Source organism: Columba livia, chromosome 4, assembly GCF_036013475.1.
Source record: "Columba livia isolate bColLiv1 breed racing homer chromosome 4, bColLiv1.pat.W.v2, whole genome shotgun sequence".
Lineage (NCBI taxonomy): Eukaryota > Metazoa > Chordata > Aves > Columbiformes > Columbidae > Columba > Columba livia.
The window spans coordinates 14561306-14584295 of NC_088605.1; the positions used below are offsets into that span (position 1 = coordinate 14561306).

The 22990-nt window shown below is 40.5% G+C and overlaps 1 protein-coding gene across 1 annotated transcript; it reads right to left on the reverse strand.

Moving 5' to 3' along the window:
• Positions 1–1973: 1973 nt before the first annotated feature.
• WDR1 (WD repeat domain 1) lies at positions 1974–22102 on the reverse strand. Its single transcript, XM_065060537.1, has 15 exons — positions 21865–22102; positions 21515–21636; positions 17518–17608; positions 14387–14534; positions 12775–12955; positions 10316–10393; positions 9493–9573; positions 9142–9375; positions 8215–8304; positions 7191–7345; positions 6435–6522; positions 5229–5339; positions 4581–4754; positions 3662–3806; positions 1974–3356 (listed from the first exon to the last, which is right to left on the reverse strand). Exons 1-15 carry the CDS (start codon positions 21878–21880, stop codon positions 3247–3249), a joined length of 1824 nt encoding a protein of 607 aa, XP_064916609.1. The 5' UTR covers positions 21881–22102; the 3' UTR covers positions 1974–3246.
• Between the last annotated feature and the right edge of the window lie 888 nt (positions 22103–22990).

The following is a 22990-nucleotide window of genomic DNA, read 5'->3' on the forward strand; positions in this document are numbered from 1 at the left end:
TGCATTTTCACTGCAACGCAGGCAAGCTGCCAGTCATGGTGAAGTGAAACCTGCTTTCCAGTAACTGCCAGCTAGAGGTAAAAGCACATTCATGCTTAAAACAGAAACCTTTAAGAGTAAGGGGACTTGAGGAGCTTTGTTTAGGCAGGGCTTGAACTGTCATTGAAATGGTCACAACTATTACAATAGCAACACTTTCTTTTTAATTTGCAACCCCATTTAGACCCTCAATTTCATATTCACATTAAGTATCTCACATATTTCCTTTTGAGGTCACTACAAAGCATACACTACTGCTGAAGAACATAACTCCGGTACCATGGGAGTGGGGACCTCCCAACAGTCCATCACCCGGTCTCTTCCTGCTGTTTCTCTGTTACACCGCAGGTCAAGGGGTTGATAACTTGCCACAGGAGCAGCTGCCCCCAGCTGCTCTCCACACTGTCTCTCAGCACAGGCAGAACACGGCTCACAGAGACTAGGGAAGAAAATTGACAGCTGAAACAATCAGAGTTTGTCTAACAGCAAGAACAGCTTCCATTCCTTCACATACATTTTATAGTCACCCCACCAGTGGATGGCTGTCCCCATTGTTTTGCAGAGGCTGACAATCTACTGTTTTCACACCAAACAGGGTTGTTGAGGAGAAAGCTTAAACTCAGCAATGGCCTGCTTCCACGTAGCTACCTCCAGAAAGGTCTGCATCCTTTTGCTTTATACAGCCAAAGCCAGAGTTTGGTATTAATTTCCCCTTTAGAAAAAAAAATAGAACAATTAAAACATGATTATACCTGGCATTTTAAGTTATCAGTGGATGGTTCAGTGAAAGAAAAGCCCATTTTGGCATTGTTTGTGCAACCAAGATTAGAAAGCAAGAGTCACACTGTAGCTAGGGGCTCCTGCCACATCACTATTTCTTGACTTTTGAGTCTACTGCAAGACTTTAAGCCTGGTGCAAACATCAGTAATTCAGAACTGTACAACTGGCTCCTTTATCTGCCTATGCTGGATCAGCAAGCAGCCTGCATTATGGCATCTGGTCCAACAGAAGAATGTATTTTCAATTTTGTAGTCAGGTTTTGCTATCCAGCTACAAGGACCATATTAGTCCTTGAGGAATTAGAAGCTCAGGCCACATGCCAATAAATAAATCCAATGGAAGCTGAAGCACGAGCAACCACCCCACAGGCAGGCATCCAAGCACAAGTCTTAATACAGGGTTTCTAGCTAGCAGGCATTCCACACGAGCGCTATGATAGTCTTCCAGGAATCAAAAAAATACTTTGTCCTACACATCACTTTTCAAACATGGTGCACGGGCTCTGACGTACAGGACAGAATCCACTTGTTGAGGGAGGAGACTCCAGGAAATACAGCCTTTCCCTCAAAAAACACATTTCACTAGCAGGCCCATCTCTTATAAAAAGCAGGATATGCCAGTGAATTCTTCGCCCACAGACATCTGCATAACTTTTCTCCTCCCACCCCCTTATCATTCTCTCATAAATGACAAGGATTCAACTACAATAGGAACTCACTGGGCAGATTCAATAGCAACTCTTGCAGATCAGTCTAGGGAAACAATGGATGAATGGCACAGGAACTAGCACAACAATAGCAGAACAAGCTTTAGGGGCTGGACACTGAGAAATCTTGTTCATTTCGATCTTACGCCTAATTTCAAACATGCCCTTTTCCAAAACTTCTCTTGTCCTTGCATTGTTAATAAGCAAACATGCAAAATCGCTAAGGGAGAGATGCAGTAAGCACAAAAAAACCATGATGCAAAATATTCTGCTTCTTGGATACAACCTATGTTAACTGTTCTAATGTATGTGTTGGTTTACATGCCAGAAGACAACTGATCACCACTTCCAAAAAGGAATCAACATTTTCCCTTTTAAAAAGACATTTCACCAAATCGTTTTTGACAGGCAATATTTTTTTCAGCAACTGAGCAATAGTCCACAGTATGAGAAGCAGCAAAAGCATTTTATTTGCTGTATGATTAGTGTCAATAGAAATATGATTGGTAAAAAAACAACACAGAAGTCCACACAGAAAGGAAAGCTTAATAAAAACCAAGGAGCACTGGAGGAGTAGTGGTAGACTGAACAGAGTTTTTTTTTTTTAAACGGTCTTCCAAAGTTCTGGACAGCAACAACTTCTTTTGGCCACTAGAGATGGTAATGAATCTTCCTACTACTTTGCATCAGAGCGTCCTCCTCCACCCTTGCTGGGCCACTCACTTCAAAGCACTTAAAGGTGTTGTGGAGTGTGAGAAGGGAACTAAACACAAGATCATGATCTGTTCGCATTAGATAACAGCTTCCATGCAACTGTTCTGCACATGCAAAGGCATAAAACTTACTCAGCAAACACTATCTTCTCAAAAAATCACTTCAAGTCATAACAATGCTTCACTGTTTAATTTCTGTATTTTTCGAAGAGGTGATAGAGTACTCATTTTTTTTTTTTTTTTAAACAATAACATGCTTCTCCTCCTTCAAACAGAAAATATCTTTAATCCGTGAAACAGAACCATTTTTTTCTGACATTGAAATGACCAGACATTCTTAATTCATGAAAGTAACAAATGTGTTTCTGAAGCAAGAAATTGCCACAATGATTATTTGTAAACATTATACCCACAACAGTAAGTACATCAAAACCCCACACTTCCACCTTAAAATAAACCACAAAGCTTTGACATGAAATACATAAAAAGTTTATTATGTATGTACCCCATTTTGTTATCTGGAGGAGAAAATCTGAGGCAACAGTTCGGTGCAGTACAGAGAAGCAAAGCAATATACAGTAGCTGCACACAGCTGGATTGATTTCAGATCACAACTAAATACTCTTACTATGACCGTTAGTACAGAAATGTTCTGTAATTAGAAAAAATGAGAAGTATTACTCTCATGCTGTACAGTCTCATATTTCTTGGTTAGAAAAGAACAAGTGATTGGGTTTGAATCTTTCACATCAACTTGCTTGGCTGTTGCCTCTGGAATGTTCAGCACAAAGATTAAGCTCCAGACATAATTTAAGTGCTTTTCATGTGCAAACTGTTACTGGCTAAAGCTTTCAAAGTACATTTAATTACAGATATGAACACCCTGTAAAGATATGAGGATATGATAGCAGACCCAGAGGCCAATACAGATTCTTTAAGAGAAATGCTATGTTCCACTGCAGTAGTTCTAGTCCCTGATTAGGTCCTTCCAAAGAGAGGGCTTTTTTTCAGTTGTAGGAGATAGACCACTCTTTGACAGAAGCATCATGGGATGTTGTTACCAGAGTATGTTCATCCAGCCACGCCAAGCCGCTTACATGATGTAGCCTGTGAGCATCTGTAAGGCAGTGCAAAATAACAGAAAAAAATTAGGAGGGCTATGCGGACAAAATGACTCCAGCACATATTCCAAATCTGATTTTCAGCTGCATTAAATACAAGTAGTGTATTTTAAAAGTGACTACAAAAAATAACATAACAGAAGAGTTCTGGCCATTGTAGCAAGATAGAGATTAACACAGTGGCTAAATTAGTTTGGGAACATTCAAAGCCTGCTTACCACTAGTTCTAGAAAACAGATACAGTGCTGGATTTCAATAACTACTTGCAACTTTCAAAAGCAAAATTTTGAAGGAAACATACCTGGTATCTTGACTCTGGTCTCTGGATCACTTACAGTCCAAACATATACCATCATGTCCATGCCTCCAGAAGCAAAGTGTTCATTGTCTGGTGACCAGGCAATACAAACAACTTTTGCATGGTGTCCATAAAAGACGTTATGTTCCTATTTGAAAGATAGAGATATGGTGTTATTGACTTTTAACGTGTAGCATCACAATAAGTTACTGCAAGACTCCAGACAATGTACAGCTCAGGTGCACATGGATGCCCTAAACCAAGTGGTGACTTCATTTTATGCTATTTAAACACTCATCAGGCCAATAAACCCCAAATCTTTTGTAAACATTAAGACTTTTCCTATGAAAGCTGGACCTGTAAAGTGCATATTCAACAACTCCCTTCTTGCTTAGAGGCTTTTAAAATAACCCCACAGATGCTTCTACAAGTAAAACTCCTTCAACTTTCATTTAGAAAATGAAATGTTTTTGTGGAATAGCATCCTATTTTTTTACTTCAGTGTAGTTTCAGCCAAAGCTTAGTGACTTTACAGGCTGATACAGCTGAAGAGGGGAAATTGCCCATTTTTTGGTTCTTGGTTAAAACACACTAGACTGAAAGATAAAGCAAGATTCCCTACTCTAATGTATCCCTTCCTTTGCTCCCTTCTTACCATGGAACTGCGTGCCACAGCCCACAGAATTTTACTGTCAAGTCTGCTTTATTTACTTTGTTAAATTTTATTGTACTGCATGATTCTTATCAAGTTGACCCTGCATTGTTGTCCACTTTAAAAAATGCACACGAATTCTCTAACAGATGCATCAATGATTTAACAATTAAGTCTCAGAAGCCACACTGTATTTCACTACAACATATTTATTCATGAGATGCCAATTTGTTTTTAAACAAATGAAACTCCTGTTACAACAGTTCTTACCGCGTAGCCATCAGTGACACTAAAGACAGTGACAACTTTGTTTGCATCACAGACTGCAAGGAAGGCACCATCGTGAGAATACGCCAGGTCAGTAACAGGACCTTTAGCTTCCAAAGACTTCTCATCATTTTTCAAAGAGGTTCCTTGGATTGAATACAAACGGACATTCCCATCCTGCAAATTAATAATGAAGAAGGGAGGAAGGTACAAAAATCACTTTACAATAGAAAGAGGAAGGCTTACTCAATTTCTGGAACTTTTTGCATCAATTCTATTTGGTAGTGCTTATATTAAGAATTGGTTAAAGAACCTACCATTTATGCTGGCTACAATCCACAAAGTCTATAATATAGACCCAGTTTCTAGAATTTGCCTACTTCGAAGCATACACCAGGTAAAAACAACGACCATTTGAAAAGAGCAAATACAAGATTAAAAAAAATGAAATAAACCTTAGGTAACAATGGTGGGAGAACCTGGGGGATGAAAGTCCAGAGACACCAATTGCACACAGTTTGCTTTTTACAATTCTGTTGTTGTTACCAACTGCCCCCTACTACCTCTCAATACAACACACCTATTATTAAATGCTTCTGTTACTAGTTCCAGCGTTAAAAGTAGTGCAAGTTTTAGGACGTGCAACCTTACCGTTCCTCCCACTGCTGCTGTACCTCCTCCAGGGTGAATAGCTACAGCTTCTGGCTCATAGCCAAGGTCATCAATTGCAAAACATTTTTTCTTATCTTTCATCAAGACAATCTGTAAATGGAAAACCAGAAACTAAGAATCCTTCTTCAAAATGCCTAATACAAAACTATGACTAAGTCACACTGCTTAATCATAAATACAAATGCATTCTGATTGCTTAGAAGTTAACTATACTCCGATCTTAAGGGAATGCATGGTGAGTGACTAATCGGCTGTACTGGAGTAAAATCACAGAACAGTTCGGGTTGGAAGGGACCTTCAAAGGTCATCTAGTCCAAGCCCCTGCAATGAGCAGGAACATCTTCAACATGCACTGCTGATGTGCTCTAAATTAGGCAGTTGAAGGCATGCTCGACTGCCTTCAGCTTCATCTCATTTGGTTTGAACATGGAAGAAACGCGGACAAAACAGCATTTTTAGCAACGCTTACTCCCTTCCTGTTAAACGGAGGCAGAACTAAATTAGTAGCAAGTTAATACCACAATGTTAAGTTTTAAGAGCTATTTTCTATGCAGTCCCATACTATGGACATCTGCAACTATAACTCACATGGAAAACAGGTTTGGATAACACTACTGAAAATCCCAGGCATAAAATAAGCATCCATACAGAAAGCATAAATCATTAGAAGTTAAGCCTGCTTTGATACAAGGTAGCCACGATTCAATCTCTCTGATTTTGCATGACCTGAATACTACTGGCAAGAATGCTAGAGCTACCTATGCTGCTTAACAGCATTAGTTAACTGGTTAATTGGATTAATTGCCAAAAAAACCCAAAGAAAAATGCAGAAGCAAGACATTCTTTCCTACAAATCATGTCACTGAACAGATCATGCAAGAGCATGATTCAGAGTGGCATAGCCTTCCAGTACAGAGCTGTATTAACAACAAATTTAGATGTATCCACACAAGGGACCACGTGAAATTTAAATCTATAGATAAGACTATCAAATTGATACAGGATACAAAAAGGCAAGCCTGTCAAGTATCCTGCTCAATTATGTTCCCCCTAGCTCTTACTGGGAAATTCTGCAGACATGCAAGGTGATCCCACACTTAACAGGTTTGTCAGAAGCCATCATGTCACCATGCATGGCATTATTAACAGAACAATTGAGTAGATAATCTGCAAGTTTATACTTACTTGTCCAATGCATAGAACTACAGTATAACCACCAGGACCCACAGCTAAACATTTTGGTTGAACATCCATTTTCACAGCATCCTGGCCACTGGAGGAAGATGTGCCGAGGTGAAGAAGCAGGAAGGACAAAGAACAAAAATTATTCCATGCCTACCATTATTTAAAACTGTCTATTCAAATAATCACCCACTAATGATCAAGAACATGCATAATATTTTTTTTTTTGTTTTAAATAATCTGCAAAGTTTCCTTCTGTTTACTGTTTATAGCACTAATATCTTGATCAGGCAGTATACCTTCAAATTGAAAGCCAATGTTACTACACTAGAGCCTAAATTTTTTAAACTAAGTAGGTAATCTTAAAGCAAAATACTTCAAGGCATCATATTAACTAGTTTCCATGAAGAAACAGCTGTGTCCCACCCCTCCTAACCACATTTATTACCAATATTACTGGGTATTTATGAATATGTAACAAATGCCCTTCCCACAGCCCCAAAACTAAGCCACCCAATAGAAGTCAGATCTCTATCTAACCTGTGGAAGGGATGAGACAAACTGAAAAGTCTGGGATGCATTTCTTGTTGTCACAGAAAAAAGCAAGGTTGGTACAGCAATCATTTCTACAGTTTCCATGGTAACTTAAAACCTGAATAAACTGCAGCATAAAATCCTTTACCATGTAAATCAAGAAAACTCTTGCTGCAGAACAATTAGGGCTGCAATACTACAATAAAATGCAACATTTTAACTAACCTGTAGTCCCTCTTGCTAAGGTTGGTATAGCGCACAGTATCATCCATGCTGCAGGTGACCAGCTGATCCATTTCATCCACTGCCATTCTAGAAACTTGGTTTGTATGGCCTTTCCCAGAAAAGCCATCATTCTCTCCGGTTTCAGAATCCCAATAATGTGCACAACAGAATTAAGGAACATCTGAAGATACTGGTGCAGTCAGATACAGCATCATAAAAACTTAAATAATTGACAGAATAGCTAAGGTTAGAAGGGACCTCCTGAGATTGCTTGGTCCAATCCACTGTTCAAATCAGTGTCAGCTACAACAGGCTGCCCACTCCACTGGGTTTTGAGTATCTCTATAAGGACTCTACAAGCTCTGTGGGCAACCTGTTTCAGGGTTCAACCAACCTTACAATCTCAAAATACTAATTAAAAACGAACCTCTGATATTCTGTAATGAGCTAAATGACCTATCCCAGCAGATAGTGGAACAATTAGCATTAGGTCCAAGAATGGGAAATACTTTTAAAAGAATTAAAGTTAGAAGTCCTGTAAGATTTGCTTTCCCTGATGTTTTAGGTTAACATCAATTTGAACTATTAATGCTATACTACATGTTTATAAAGAAACGAGTCTTATATTTATAATGGTTTATGCCAAAGTGACACCATTTTAACGCATCACAGCAAGCAGGATGAAGGACTGCAGTTTCACTTCTAAGCCTCAGAACACTGAAAAAAAGCCAACAATCTTCTAGCTGAACACACCCCAGCCTCAGTCCTTAACATGCCCTTTGAGAACCAGGCAGCATTCCCAGTGTTTTGCTCCAGAAACCAACAGGACTAAAATAGAGTCTCAAAAGTATAAGTTTTTTTCAGTGGTGAGACAGCCCAGTAACATTTGGGATACCAAATAAAGGAAACAATCCATGTGCCACACAAGTACAAAAACACACCTCAGTACAAGCGGGAAAAACACAACTGTAAAGAGAGATGCATGTCAATGGGTCAGAACAAATATCACTATTATTCAAAGGATATTAATATGACCATCATTACTTCCAGAATAAATATAGGACTTTCCACCATTTTTATGCACTGTAAGACACTGAATTGATTTACTATGACCCTGTGAATGAGACACAAGTAACAGTTATTGATAGGCGATTTCTCATCTTATCACATACATAAATCAACTTATATGAGAAGAACTATAGGTTATTCAGAAAATAACATTACTTTATTCACAAGCATTAAAAACCATACAGAATACACCACTAATTAATGGTGCAGTCAGTTAACTGTTGCAGGATTGCTATTTCCATATACTACTCCTTAAAGAGAAGGAATAGGCACTGAGAATATCCTTATTAGACTGGGCCAAAATATTTTCATGGCCTTTTCACTTACAAAGTTTGCTTTTCATGCACTTTATGATTCAGGGAAGAGGACTAAATATGGCCATGTACTCACACCAACTGCCAGCATTATGGCATCGATAGCAAGAATCTGGGACGCCTTTTCTAGTTCATGTAAAAATGTAAAGTCCCATGAGAGTGCTGTGTCAGGGAACTCTTTAATTCCTAAAATTAAAGCTCAACTGCACAGTACCCCTAGTCATCTTGTTCACAATACACTAGCTCTGGTAGAATGAGGCATCACTGGTAGCTTTTTATCTATGCTACATTTCTTTTCTCATTTCAACAATGCTTAAAACCTACTATGAAACTGACTGATAACCTTAAGTGAAACCAAAACCAGTCTGTATACTTGCACAAAGCACAGTATTACAGATGTAACATTTTAACATCTTGATTTATGTGACTTGCAAGAGTCAGTCACACATAGCTTGGCTGGCAATGCTAATTTAACAAAACCGTTTTTCAAGTTCTTATTTCATCTGAACAACTTCAACCACTGCGTCATTTATTGCAGAAACCAGTGCAACAACAGAAGTTTAACCTACCTTTATGACACGTAAAGGCTTATTTGGATTGTTCTTGTCCAAATAATTGATGTAGCCGGACAGGGAGAGAGTCAGTAAGTGGTCCTTCTGCCACAAACAACCCAGCTGCTGATCCAATACATTTGATCCCATGTTAAAAGTACTGACAACAGAATTAGCACCAACATCCCAGATTTTAGCAGTTTTATCTCCAGAAGCAGAAAGCAACTGACTGCTGTCAGGGCTCCAACTAATCTGTAAAACAAATGTCACCACAAGATAGTAAATGCATTTATTATTGCAAGACTTCACGGTCCATGAACTTGGTAATGAAATACTATGGACCATTTGTACAAATGAAGCGATACTTACAGCATAAATACCTCCATCATGAGCTTTGCCTCCACCAAGAGCACACACTTTCTCTCCAGTCTTCCCATCATAGACAAAAATCTTAAAGAGAGCACACAGACATGTAGCTTAAAGAGAAAAGCAGTAACAGAAAAAGTATAAGAACTGAAACACTGGTACTTGCACTGTACAGATCATTCTTTTGTTATATGGTATGCTTGTATGTTTATTAAACACTAGCTTTTTGAACAAGAGGCATAAGTGTTCCTGCATTTAATATTTAAGACTAAATAAATGAGATGACAATTGTAAATAATCACAGAAAGCCACTCTGTACATCGGATCCTCACATTTGAAATTGTGGATGATGTTATGTTTTTGACTTCTGCTGTGATAGCAGCTGCTTAGCACCGCAGTCACGGGAGTCTGCCTTCTTCAATGGAGGAGCTACCTACGGCAACAGGTCGTTATCAAGCCTGCCCTTATCAGTGGGGAGCCTACATGGAGCTGGGTTGCTATCTGCGAGTTCAGTATTTTCAGCTGGACTTCAGTATCATAACAGGGACATACATATTCCAAAATTCTAGTATGTTCCTGCCAAAAGAACATGTAAGAGAAGCAATATGCTAGGGAGATGGAGTGGGGGGAAAAGCAGAGTGAGAATACTCTGGTGGATGACAGTTGCTACAGCTTATATAGCAATACACTTCAAAGTTAAAGCCAGTTATTTCTTGGCGTGAAAAAAGAAGCAGCATGGATTTTACAATACTAATCCTATTTCCAAAATGCACATGAAAATCTTCTCATGCTAAAATCACTACAAAAAGAGTCCCTTGTTTTTTACCTGGCCATCTGCACTAGCTGTAGCAAGTCTGTTCCCATCAGGAGAAAACCTCACACAGTTCACAAATCGTGTATGGTCCTGTATGAAAAAAAAAAAAAGTAAAAATCAGTACAAAAAAGAAGAACAGACCTTTTTACATAAAAGATAATCCAGTAACAATCAAGTTCTCTTACATGTGAGCCACAAATTAGCTGTGTAGGAGATGCCTGCTGTAGAGAATTGCTAGAGAAGAAGTCTAGCCTTTGTCTAAAGAGGATCATGGGGATCAAGAACAGTCCAGGGAACAAACTGTGACATCAATACTGGTGTATTTCAGACAACTTAGGAGGCCACCAGGTGAGCGAGTACCCAGTTTCAGGGACAGGCAGGAAAAAACCCTCAGCTGCAGCCTAGATGCAAACACAGGATTCTTGCCCACTGGTCACTAAGTTCTTCTGCAACACTGTACAGATTTTGACTCTTGCTTCATTGCACAAGTAAGTTTTATACACAGAAGAGTACTGTATCCTTCTTATTGTAAAAAACACAGGCATGAAGAATAAATTATTATTTTACTGGATTTCCATTTCTGGGAGACTCTATTAGTGGTGAAGTAATCAGGCAAGACTGATACATGCTCCCCAAATAGACCATTTACAAGTAGGAGACTATTCAAACCATGTTAACTAGAAAACACACGTTAAATAGGGAAGCACCACAATGAGGCCAAAGCTCCCATGCAAAGAGATTTGGGAGGCTATTTTTAGTATTACGAAAGGCAGGTTCTAACCTACTTTCTTTAACTACAGATTTATTTTTTCCTGATGATACCTCAAGCTCTAATCTAAACCATATATCAGCCTGTAGCAGAATCCCATATATCAACTCAAATATCACTTTAAAAGGAAGACTGTATCACATACTAGTCTAAGGAGCACTGGTAAGCAATTCAGACTTCAGAATTCCAAAAGAACCAGCTTAGCAAAATGCACGTATCAGCTTAAGTTCAAAAATATATTGGGCAACCACATCATTTCATTGGATTGCAGAGCTCAAAACAATTCCTTTTCTAGAACAGGAACGGAATCCTTACTAAAGTCAGTGCACAAAGACTACCCAAGGCACACACTTAAGAAAAACAACAAAATGCCTACTACTGTGTTTTTAAAAAGAAAATACGAACTAAACATTTTCAATTTCCTACTGTAATAACATCCTGTATCTCTGCAATAGGTTTGTGGGGCTTTTTTTGTCTGTGGGGTTTGTTTGTTTGTTTCATTTGGGTTTTTTTTGGTGTGCTTTTTTGTTTTTGTGTGTTTGTTGTTGTTGTTTGTTTGTTTTGGGTTTTTAGGCATGTCTTCTGCCATCAGAAACAGCTGCAGCAGCTTCTGGGTTTTTATTTTCTTTGGCCTCAAGTAACAATGAATGTCTTCAACATGGTAATTCCAGGCTTTGTTTCATTTACATTAGAGATTTTAACTAGCAGAATAATAAACAGGAAGTGAAAAAGTGAAAAGGAACATAGAAACAAAAAATTGACCACACAAGTTACATACTCATTCCTTGTAGAAATCAGTTACGTTTTCAAACATCTACACTCAGCCCTTCTAAGCTGCCCTGGGATTTCAGATTTGAGCACTCTTTAGCAGATTGGAAAACTCCATTTGTATCACCACATTTCTTGAATCAAGCACCTTAGAACCTTGGAGAATATTAAGAACTTCTACATGTCTGCACTGGAAGGCAGAGCTCAGAAAGCACCAACAGGGCCAATGAAACACCCTACTTCTTAAGTTATCAAAGAGAATGAATTGCCAAAAAAACAGAGATCTGAAGTACTTGAGGTTTTGTTTTTAACCAATCATTTCATTCAGGTTTCTTGGCCTGACACAAGCCTCCAGTTGTATAGGTTTAGGAAAGCTACTTGACACCAATTATGTCTCAAAAGTTTGTTCTAACAGCTCACAGTATCACAGTATGTTTGGGATTGGAAGGGACCTCAAAAGATCATCTAGTCCAATCCCCCTGCTGGAGCAGGAACGCCTAGGTGAGGTCGCACAAGAACATGTCCAGGCGGGTTTTGAATGCCTCCAGAGTAGGAGACTCCACAACCTCCCTGGGCAGCCTGTTCCAGTGTCTGTCACCCTCACTGAGAAGAAGTTTCTTCTCAAATTTAAGTGGAACCTCTTGTGTTCCAGCTTGATCCCATTACCCCTTGTCCTATCATTGTTTGCCACCGAGAAGAGCCTGGCTCCATCCTCATGGCACTCACCCTTTATATATTTATAAGCATTAATAAGGTCCCCCCTTAGTCTCCTCTTCTCCAAACTAAAGAGACCCAGCTCCCTCAGCCTTTCTTCATAAGGGTGGTGCTCCACTCCCTTAATCAGCTACTTGTGACAAGAACTGCAACCTGGTTAGAAAGCTTTTGGTCAACTTGTCGCACAGTTCAACAGAGCCACATCGAAACTTAAACTCACACTCATGGTAAACTTGAACTTGAATGGTGGTCCCTCAAAGAAAGCAGCACAGTTGTCATCACTGCCAGTTGCCAGACGATACGGTCTTGTTTGTTTAATGTCCACACTGTTGATCACTTTGTTGTGCCCAGTAATCTCACCAACAGAAGAACCACTGTCCCACAAGAACACTGCTCCAAATCTAGTTAGAAAAGCACATAATAACTACAATTCATAAAAATTATGCATAGGTTAACTCCTTAAGAATCTGCAAACAGTAGATTTGAGTGCACTCAAAGAAAAGAAATTAGGTCATCTTGTTAATCTCATGCAAGCGCATCATAGTTCCCTGAAGGCTATTTGAGATCTTGCCACAGAGAGAAACTAATCTTCAATAGGAGAGATTTGCTGAAGGGGACAGACAAGCAAGTTTGATGTATAAAGCTTCTAAAATTCCAAGATCCTAAAGATATTCTCCAAGAAGTCTGCTGGTTTATAAAAGAAAGCAGTAAGTTATTCCATCTGCCTAGCCACTACACAGAATGCAGAAAGCTAGGCTAACAATGACATCTGATTATTTAGCCTAGATTGGGTACCATCACTCTTACAACTATTACTACTTAAAGGTTTAAGGAAGAATAGTTTTAACAGCATTTGTCAGTTCTTACTTAAAATCAACTTAAAATAAAAACAAAACAAAACCACAACAGTATAATCAGTACAGTGACAATAAACCGTCAGAGCATTGCTATTAAAACTCTACAGAATCACATCAGCAAAATTCTAGACTGAAAGTGCATCCACCTAACAGGAAACTACCAGAGTTTTTGAAGTAGGAGAGCAAATTTACACAGCATTTACCCAGGGGCACACAGGGGTGGAGAGGGCAATGGAGGACAAAGAATGTCTCTCAAAATTCAAAACACACTACATGATGGGAATTTAAAAAATGGTGCAGGGGATCAGGGAATAGGACCACAGTATGTTTTTCAGGCCTTTCAGCGTAAGACTACCTGGTCTGGACTCTCTCTCTCTCTCTGTCAGTATTTAAACGTTAAAGAAAGGACACAAACCTGACTGTAACGGGCATCTCTGTCAGGTAAGGACCACTGATTGTGATTTTCTCTTAACTACCATAATAGGGCCTAAAAATATGGGTGTGCTGCTGAGGGAAAAAAATCAGATATCCTTTTTTTCTTGGATTTTTTTTTACTCTTACTCAATCATGTCCTCTCAATTTGGGAGGGGTGAAATAAGAGGTAGAATTGTCTTGTGGTTCTCCCTTCCTAGTCTATCAGAATTAGACCAAAAAAAAAAAAAATCCATGAAAAGGCAGACTGAAGATTTAGCATTGAATGCAACACCCACCTCTAAAAAGCAAACAAGACCCACAAAATTTCTAAATTGAGCAGGTTCCAACAAAACTGTATTTTCCAAGTAGTTTTACAGCTGTCAAGTACTGCACAAAGAATTCTGCCACAGAACAGCACAACTTGAAGTCTAAACAGGGAACAAGCCACGACTTTCTTCCCTTGAAGAATTAAAAGCTTTCTGCAAAGAACTTGCTTTGTTAGAATACAAAGGTTTACAGTATATGTATATACATATACACACACAGAAAAGAATTACTCACTTTTCCCTTCCTTCTCCAACCACAGCAATTCTCTTGCTGTCTTCAGTCCAGGCAAGGTCCTTTATTTTTCCAGCGAACGGCTGATACTCATACTTCAGTAGGTGTTCCTTCTGTGTAGTATCCCAGATTCTCAGCTTTCCAGAGACATCTGCCATAATAAAATAGAATATAACTATTGTTTCTACAGCATGGCTCAGTCACATGATTCAGCAATCTGCCAGGATACAGATTTTCAGCTACACTGAACACTTGTACTAGGGACCTATTCTCTTACCCTACCACAACTACTACAAATCGCTTGATTTAGGAATGCTGAAAACTACAGCTGTTTCACCAGACTATGTTTTTTACCAGGTATTGCCATTCAAGACATGCAGTGATAAATACAACAGAGAGACAACTTCTGCAAACAGACGTGAAAAAATTGCAGAGTAAGAGGGTAGGAACTCTAATGTTTTCAGCTATTATGTACTAAGTATAAAAAACAAACAACCCCCTCCACCCCAACAGCTACAGGATCACTTACTCACACTTCACTGGGAAGCCACCCTGTGTCTACAATAAGAGAGTAATCCGGTAGACAGTAGCTAATGCACTAAAATTCATACCTCAGCTTTTTTGTACCTTCAAAGCAAACCCATTTTGCATACAAATACTACGTATATGTAAACATAAAGAGATTTCTGCCCATAGAATGCAATTCATGCACACTCATCAGCATACATGCTTTTGTACAGAAGCATGCACACACTTAATGTTGTGTGTGGATACTGGCACTATCTAGATTTCTACAAAGGAATCCAACAGACTATTCAAAAATGGTAACGTCAGAAGCAGCAGATATAATACAGGTCATAACAATTTAAGACTTAACATAATGAAAGCTTTCTTGGACACTGTTTCCTTTCAGTATTACTAAGACCTAGAGCTTGCTTCTATTCAGAGCAATTACTGTGGTGCAGCACCACAACCAGAGGAATTGTTCTATACACAGACAGGTTTATGCATCTCTAATGAAACCCACACAGCAAATTCTGTGTGTACTGGACCCTTCATAAAAGCCATTGTTTTAGAATAAACCACGTGCTAAAATATATACCTTTCACCTCAGCAGAACGTTTTTGAGTTTAGCTTGCTAATTATTGGTGCATCTTTACAGTTCAATTTAAACATACAGCAACCCTGTATCTTTGGGACCTGATCTTGAACTCATCTTCTCCACTTCTCCTGAAAGGACAGACGCAGAATCCTCCATTATACAGAGGGAATTTGTTATTGAAGCAGATTTTAATGTGAACTTCAAAATCTATCTATTAATAGATGGAGCAAACACTTAGGACACATATAGCTTTAACTTTGTGGTGGTATCTCCCATTACTACATCTGTTATGACTGCAGTAAGAGAAATTACCATAAAAGCCCTGAAGCATATTGCCAAAGGTCTGTCTCATCAAGCACATGAAGTATTAATGCAGGCTGCATGGCTAATGCAGATTTATAGATAGAGAAATTAATCATACGTGTTATACTTAGGAACAGCCTAAACAGCCTGATACTATCTTCAGACCCCATGCTCAGCAGTATCACAAAACTATTTTTAAATGACAGAGAGGAGACACTTTTTAAGGGAAATACTGCAGCCTAAATTCATTTAGTCAGGTATGACAGAGAGCTGAAAAAAGTCAGCTGAATACAGCCCTAGGAACAAGGAGCTTCCTTAAGCTGATCATTAATGAAAAGCTTCTTCACAGATCAGCCTACTTGTATATTATATATTTTAGAGAGGACTGAAAATCTACAAGGCTAAAAGAAAAAAACAGGCTGTTATTCTGAGGGTTAAGTACAGCACAAACCTAGAGCACCACGTCTGTAGAATAAAGAATGCAAACTGGATTTTAAGAAGGTATTAAATTTGACATATGGTCCACACACAAGACTGAGCCAAAAAAATCCTGGCTCTCATTCCTTTCAGACAGGGAAGGGTGAAAAACAAAAAAACTTCAACAACAACAACAAAAAACCCACTCCAAAACAGTTGTGCCAGTATTCTTAAAGGTTCCCCAGTGCTCAAAAGGTACATATTGTAGTACGGTTTTCTCATATACAGGAAGCTAAGGAGGACAGAATATTTTACATTTAAAAAAATATTGTTCCCTTAAAATTGCTATGAAACTTCCACTCTAAGACCTGTGCATGAGTCTGGACTCAGTTTCTAAGCAGCTCATAATCACAATGTTTTATTTTCAGATACATTACTTAGAAAGTATTTCTGTATTTGGGCACACTACTCATGAAGCATTTCTAATTGACAATGGCAAGCAGATTTAAAAAAATTCTGTAGATTAACTGCAAATATTTTTAAGAAATGGAAGTTATAGTATCTATTAGTATTCAACTGTATACCAGTCCTCCTGAAAAATATCAATTATTTGAAGCAAGCTTCTATTAAAAAGGGTTTGTTTAATTCTTTGTAAGTCATTAAAAACTGCAGCCATTTCCACTAACAATCCAGGAAATTCCTACTGTAGAAATCCATGTTACCCATTCTCAGACTATTGATTCATATGCATTACATGGAAACTGAGAATCAGCCTCTTCCCCTGCTAACTTACAGAAGAAAGCTTTTTTAGTTCAGGTTACAAATGTTAAGGAAAGTCATGCCAAGTCTTGCCAAGTTCAGTCAGGAAGAAAGGAGGAGGAAAATGAAAGCAGTATGAACTCTTCTAGAATACCTGCCTGGCTCCCAAAGTACCAAAGTTTATTAGCAAACAGAAACAATGGTCCTGTATTTCAGAAATAACTTCATTCTGCTGCACAAGTCTTCACTACACTAAGATTTGTTTTCTTTAACACTTCTCACCGAGTATTTAAAGTTCATTTCTGGATTCTTTCTGATTTAAATAATAAATTTTAAAAGGACCAAGCGTGTCACTAAACTCACTGCTTCAGAAAGATATTAGAGGAACAAATACAGAAATCATTCCTCCCTCAGGCATGTATACATAATCCCATTGAAGCATGTCACATTGACCATGTATATTCTACACATAAATGTGAAGTGTTACTACTCCATCAAGCACTTCAACAGCTCTGTCCACATATCTCACACAGCATGCGCACTGATACTTTACCTCCAGATGCTATGTAGAATCCACTGGGAGCGTACTTGGCAACTACAACCTGATGGGCATGCTCAGTGTAGATGTCAGCTATTGCAGGATTCTAGTTTAAAGGAAAAAAAAAAAAGTTACTAAGTTGTATTTCCTGGTTTTCAAAGGAGTAAAACCAGACATTCAAAAATAAAATTCGGAATTTCTCCTTGCACGCCTCCTCTCTCACTCTTCCTTCCAGCTTAAATTGAGCCATTGTCTAAAACTGAGCAGTGCAGTACACATTGTTGAACACTGCTCTCCAGTACCACTAAAACACACTAATTTCTAACAACTGACACAAAGTATTTCCTCTAATAGCCAGAACTGCTGTGACCCTTTCTTCTTCAAAACCTGCTGAAAGGTAGAGAAACACTCTCCAAAATAACAGGCCAGGCATCAGGCTTCCTTTTTACGGGGCAGGCCCAGGTAAGGTAGTTACCCAAACAGAACATTAAACATTAGCTGTGCTTTGCAGCACACATCCAAAAGTTCTATTATAGTTGAGTATGAAAATTAAGCATACCATTAACAAGATTGCATGGCCATTAAACATCACCATATACTCAATATGACCAGTGAGGTGCACGAGGCTTGCTCTTCCTTGCCGATTGCCATCTGGTTAAAAAGCTAGTAGACTAGCACCAGAAAATATGTTTTCCCTCCTATCAAGGAATGTACTGGAGTTCAGGAAGAAATTCACTGCCACTCCATCATAATTTTCTCTCTTCAGTCTTAAACATGTTTTCAGATGCTTCAGGTTGGACAAAACTGACTCTGTCTCAGCAGATCAGTAATGTTACACTACAAAGGTACCATACAAATCAAAAAAGGATGAAACCAAGGCAAAAATCTGCTCTCAAATGAACTGTGTAAAAAAGATGTTCTACATGTTTTCCAAATATACTGCATGTATGCTACAACAGTAATACACTATACCTTAAAAGAATTTTTCTACTGGTTAACAGATATCTCCCAGCACCAGAAATCTGGCTCATATGGTCAAAACAAAAGTTTATTTTAACTGCTATAATTAATACAGATTTATTCAACCACACCAGACAACCACTTGATGTTATGGTATGACTCAGACATCCAATCAGGAAAAACTAAAACACCCGCTCTGTGTTAGAAAGCAGACAGTCTCCTGCTTGCAAGAGATCTTGCTGTTGCACTACTGCTACATCTCAGGAGACAGAATACAGCTTACTCATGCAAGAAGCAGCTCTTTTTCATTCCTGCTTTTTATACATTGCTTGAGTGCATTATAGCCCTACTTAAGTCACAATCATCTGCATTTACAGCATGCAAGTCACTCTCCATTTTGTGTGCAACTCAATTTTATCTATGCAAGACAAGACAATGTTTTCCCCATTCTGTAACTGCATCATCTACAAGTTTAGTGAGCTTAAAAATCACCATACTTTGTTAGCAGTGGCATTCATTAGCAGCTGCTATTTTACAGCAAGGATCTTGAAGAGGCCAGAAAGCTAAGATGATGAGAGACTGGACTTAACAGACTGACTTAAGGGGTTAAACGCTAGATTCCCAAATTTATTATACTGTAAACACATTCAGAAAACCAGGTAATAAGTCTAAGCTGCCAATTTAAATGCTGTTTATTTGATAACATTATTTCTGCTTGTACAGTCTGTTTTTAAACTTGTATGTCTTTCAGAACAAAACCCCAAAAAAAGTCACTTCTAAAGAGATTTTAGGATAAGTTTATATTGTTAGCTGGGACAAACACATTACCTAATACCAGACTCAACAAGAGTGAGCTTATGTGGCTTATTTCAAACACTGAAACCAGAGCCACATATGAAAGTGAGCAGTTGAAGTCCCAAGCTTCAAAGTAGACTCAGACCCATGAAGACAATAAAATATTAACAAGGTATGAAACCTTACAAATATCATTAGTTCTTCTGACTCACAGTGCTTTTCCAGCACTGTTCCAGGACTTTTTATTCTTACGCTCAAAGATCAAGCATTAACCCTGAGCAGCATATTCATCACCACTGATTAGCTAACACTAGATAGCTTCAGACTTAAGAGAAAGGTGATCACTGCATTTTAATGTTATTCAATTAGAGTACAACCACCCCACTGGAGAACTGTTCATGGAGGAATTACACGCAGACCTCACAGTATTTAATTTGGATGTTGCAAACTATTACAGGCTTCCGTATTTTTCAGAGAAGCCACAGCTCTCAGCTAAGAGCGGACACACTTCCACACTGGTTTGTGAACAAACTACAGCATGCTCCAACACACAAGCCACAGCACAGGCTTGGGTCAATCTCTGTGTCACTGCTACAGTACGTTCCATAGCTGTCTGCAGAGCGTCACCTGTCAATTATTAACAACAGCAGACTCTCCTTAACAGTCAGGTAAGTCTGCGTATTGGCACAAATTACACCATAAAACTAGAAGGATTTATGCCTTCCATTCTCAGCTTCCCTTGAGAGTTTAAACAGCCTAAATTTGAATTCCCACAATCCCACCTCGCCTGTACTCAGACCTTGCCACGTGCACTACATTCTGGCTCATGCTGGGACCAACATTTGCACTGGGCAAATCTTCAATTAATTGATTCAGGAAGATAAAAGCAAATTGTTTTCTTCCAATTTAACCCCCAAAATAGGGTCATATGAGCACTAATAACAGTATGAGGGAGCAAGTCATAATCCATTAACTTGGGCAAAAAGTGTAATGTAAGCAGAGTGGCTTTTCACTCTTCTCTCATCATACTGCGTGCCATTACAGTCTTTAATTGGGGCTTCTGGTTTCAGAAAATTGAACTTTTCTTAACACCAAGAGTGAAACACTAAGACAACATTACACTGAGACACTGACACCAGAGCACAAGCTCATTTTTAAGTGGATGAATTTAAACTGATACCAAACATGAAACCTGCAAAGAATTAAGTTATTAGTAGCACTTCTGTATTACAGCATGACAATGAAAAAATGTCTGAATATAGTAGGGGTCATGAGATACATCAGGAAAATAGGTAATTAAAAAAATCAGTTTACAAGGGTGATTTACAGAAGCAGCCATAAACAAATCCATTGTTGTGGAGACCTAAAAATTCCAGAGAGGTATGACCTGCCCCCCTGCAGGCCACATCTGCAGTAACAGGGGAACTAAATCTAGGGGAGGATTTGGTTTTCTAAAGAACAAACATTTACTGTGAAGAAAAGTATTTTTTGAAAACCAGTAGCAAGACAATAGCCTAGACATGTAACGCTTCCTCCCTACTTCTCAAAGGGATGCCATCTTTGAACAGAAATCATTTAAATGACTCACTTAACATTCCTCTAGTTACCAGCAGAAAAGTTAAAAAAAATAAACAAAACAAAACAACAAGCCCCAAACCTCCACACCACTGAAAACAGTAACTGGGGCATTCTAATATTCAATCGATTAGAAAAGTTCCCTGTAACCAGGGCTGAGAACTCAACACATAAACAGTTTGCCAGAGAGTCAAGCAACTGACAAATGTTTTGATTCCCCAAGGGCAGGACGGGAAAAAATAAGCTATGGACTAATGCATTTAAAGATAGGTGTTTGCAAACATTTGCTTCTCTTAGAAGCTAAAGCCTCAACACAGCAAATAGGGAAGTTCATTTATTAGGCAAACACAACACTCAACTTCATAACAGCAATACTTCAGAAGATACACAGGGCCAAAAAGAACACACCAGTCTTGTCTACAAATTCTATGCAAAGAAAGGGAGAGAACCGCACATTTTACTGAGATTTACTACAGGTTTTAGGCGTCGTTGCCCATGGTTTTATGCCTGAGTCATGCACCCTGCTTATTCCCCTGCTGCTGATCACAGATTTGTGACCTCAATTGAAATTACTAACTGTGAATGAAGGAAGCACAGGCTATTAAAGGAGAGGCGCTGGGAAACAAAATAAAACTTATCTAAAGCTCTACACTACGGAACAAAATAAAACAGGATACATTACATCAATGTTTCTGATGACGACACATTTTCCGTTGGTATAAAGAAAATTGTTGCCCTTAGGATCACCTCCGATAATTTTGGAAACGCCTCGTTCAACCTGCGGGAGGCTGGCGAACACTTTTTCTACAGGAAAAGGAGAAAGCGGGGAGGAAAAATAAAATAAAAACGAGGTTTTATCTCTCGCCGCTCCCGGACGCCAGCCCAGCAGCCAGACCGCCGCCGGCAGCCGCGGTCACTTGTTGCTGACAGGAGGAACCGCCCGCCTCCGGACCCCGGCGGGGGAGTCCCCACCGCCGCCACCCCGCGTCCCTCGGCAGCCCGCGCCCCGCCGCTCCGGCCCCCGGTGCTTACTGATCTCGTACGGCATCCTCGCCCACTTGTTCCTGCGCGGGCGCCGGCACTAGCACGGGCGGGCTGGAAGGGCGGTGGGCGCAGCCCCGCAGGCGGACCGGCCTCTGGCTCCGGCGGCCTCCGGCTGGGTTGGGTCCGGACCGGCCTGTGGCGCTCGCGCCGCCGCCTCAGCCCCGCGCGCCCAGCGGCACGAACCAGGAAGCGCCCGCGCGGCCCGCCGCTCTCCCCTGCCTTTGACCATATATAGTCAACTCTGCTCGCGCCGCGCCGCGCCGCTCCCCGCCAGCCCGCGCCCCGCTCCCTCCCCCGGAAATGCCGTCGGCTCGGACGGGCCCAGCGGGGGCTGCGCTGGGGCGGCCGCAGGAGCCGGCCCCGCCCCGGCAGGAGCTGCGCGCAGGCCGCGGCGGGGGAGAGAGAGAGGGCGGGCGGGCGAGCCGCGGCGGGCGCCACACGGCGGCTCTGCCCGGCCTCGCGGTGGGCGCCGCCGGGGGCGCTGCGCATGCGCGGGGCACCACCCCCGTGTGTATTTCCCCGGCGCACGCGCGGGGCTGGCGCATGCGCAGAATTGGCGGTGAAGCCGCGCTGGCAGCGGGCGGTGGGGCTGGTGGGGACGGTCAGCGGCGTTGTTGTGGGGGCGGGGGGGTCTGCGAGCGGAGAGAATCCGCGCTGCTCCCAAGGGAAGGAGAGTGTGGGGAGAGAGGGAGGACCACGGGAGCTGCTGGTGTGCGGAGAAACCGGCTGGAGGGAGCCGCCCTGCTTGGGCTGTCACCTCCCCCCTGCCATCCCGCCGTGTGCTGGTGGCTGCGGGGCGGTTTCTGCCCGCCAGGGCGCCACCGAACTGGCTGCTGTGCGAACACGGGGGACACACCTTTAGTTTTGCTTGGGAACCAACATACTTGTAAGGAGGCTTTGAAGGAGGAATGTTGTTTTTACACCTGGTCTGGCACCTGAGCCCAGCGGGGGTTGAAGGACTGAGAGACATGAGACTGAATCCTCAATGTAAAACAAAGTCTCTTCCAACTAATCCCAGAATGCATACTGTTCCCTGCATTTAAAAAAGTTAATCTAGGGGGAAGGGTCCAGGAATCTGTATTTTAAATGATAAGGGGAAGGGGGCTGTTAGATG

Excerpts from the sequence above, each read along its gene's own strand:
- WDR1 (XM_065060537.1), bottom strand. Across the intron at positions 10,394-12,774 it reads AGTTCAAGTTTACCATGAGT|GACCATACACGATTTGTGAA; the intron begins GTGAGTTTAAGT and ends TTTTTCATACAG. Across the intron at positions 8,305-9,141 it reads AGCCTTTACGTGTCATAAAG|GGTCATAGTAAATCAATTCA; the intron begins GTAGGTTAAACT and ends TCTCATTCACAG.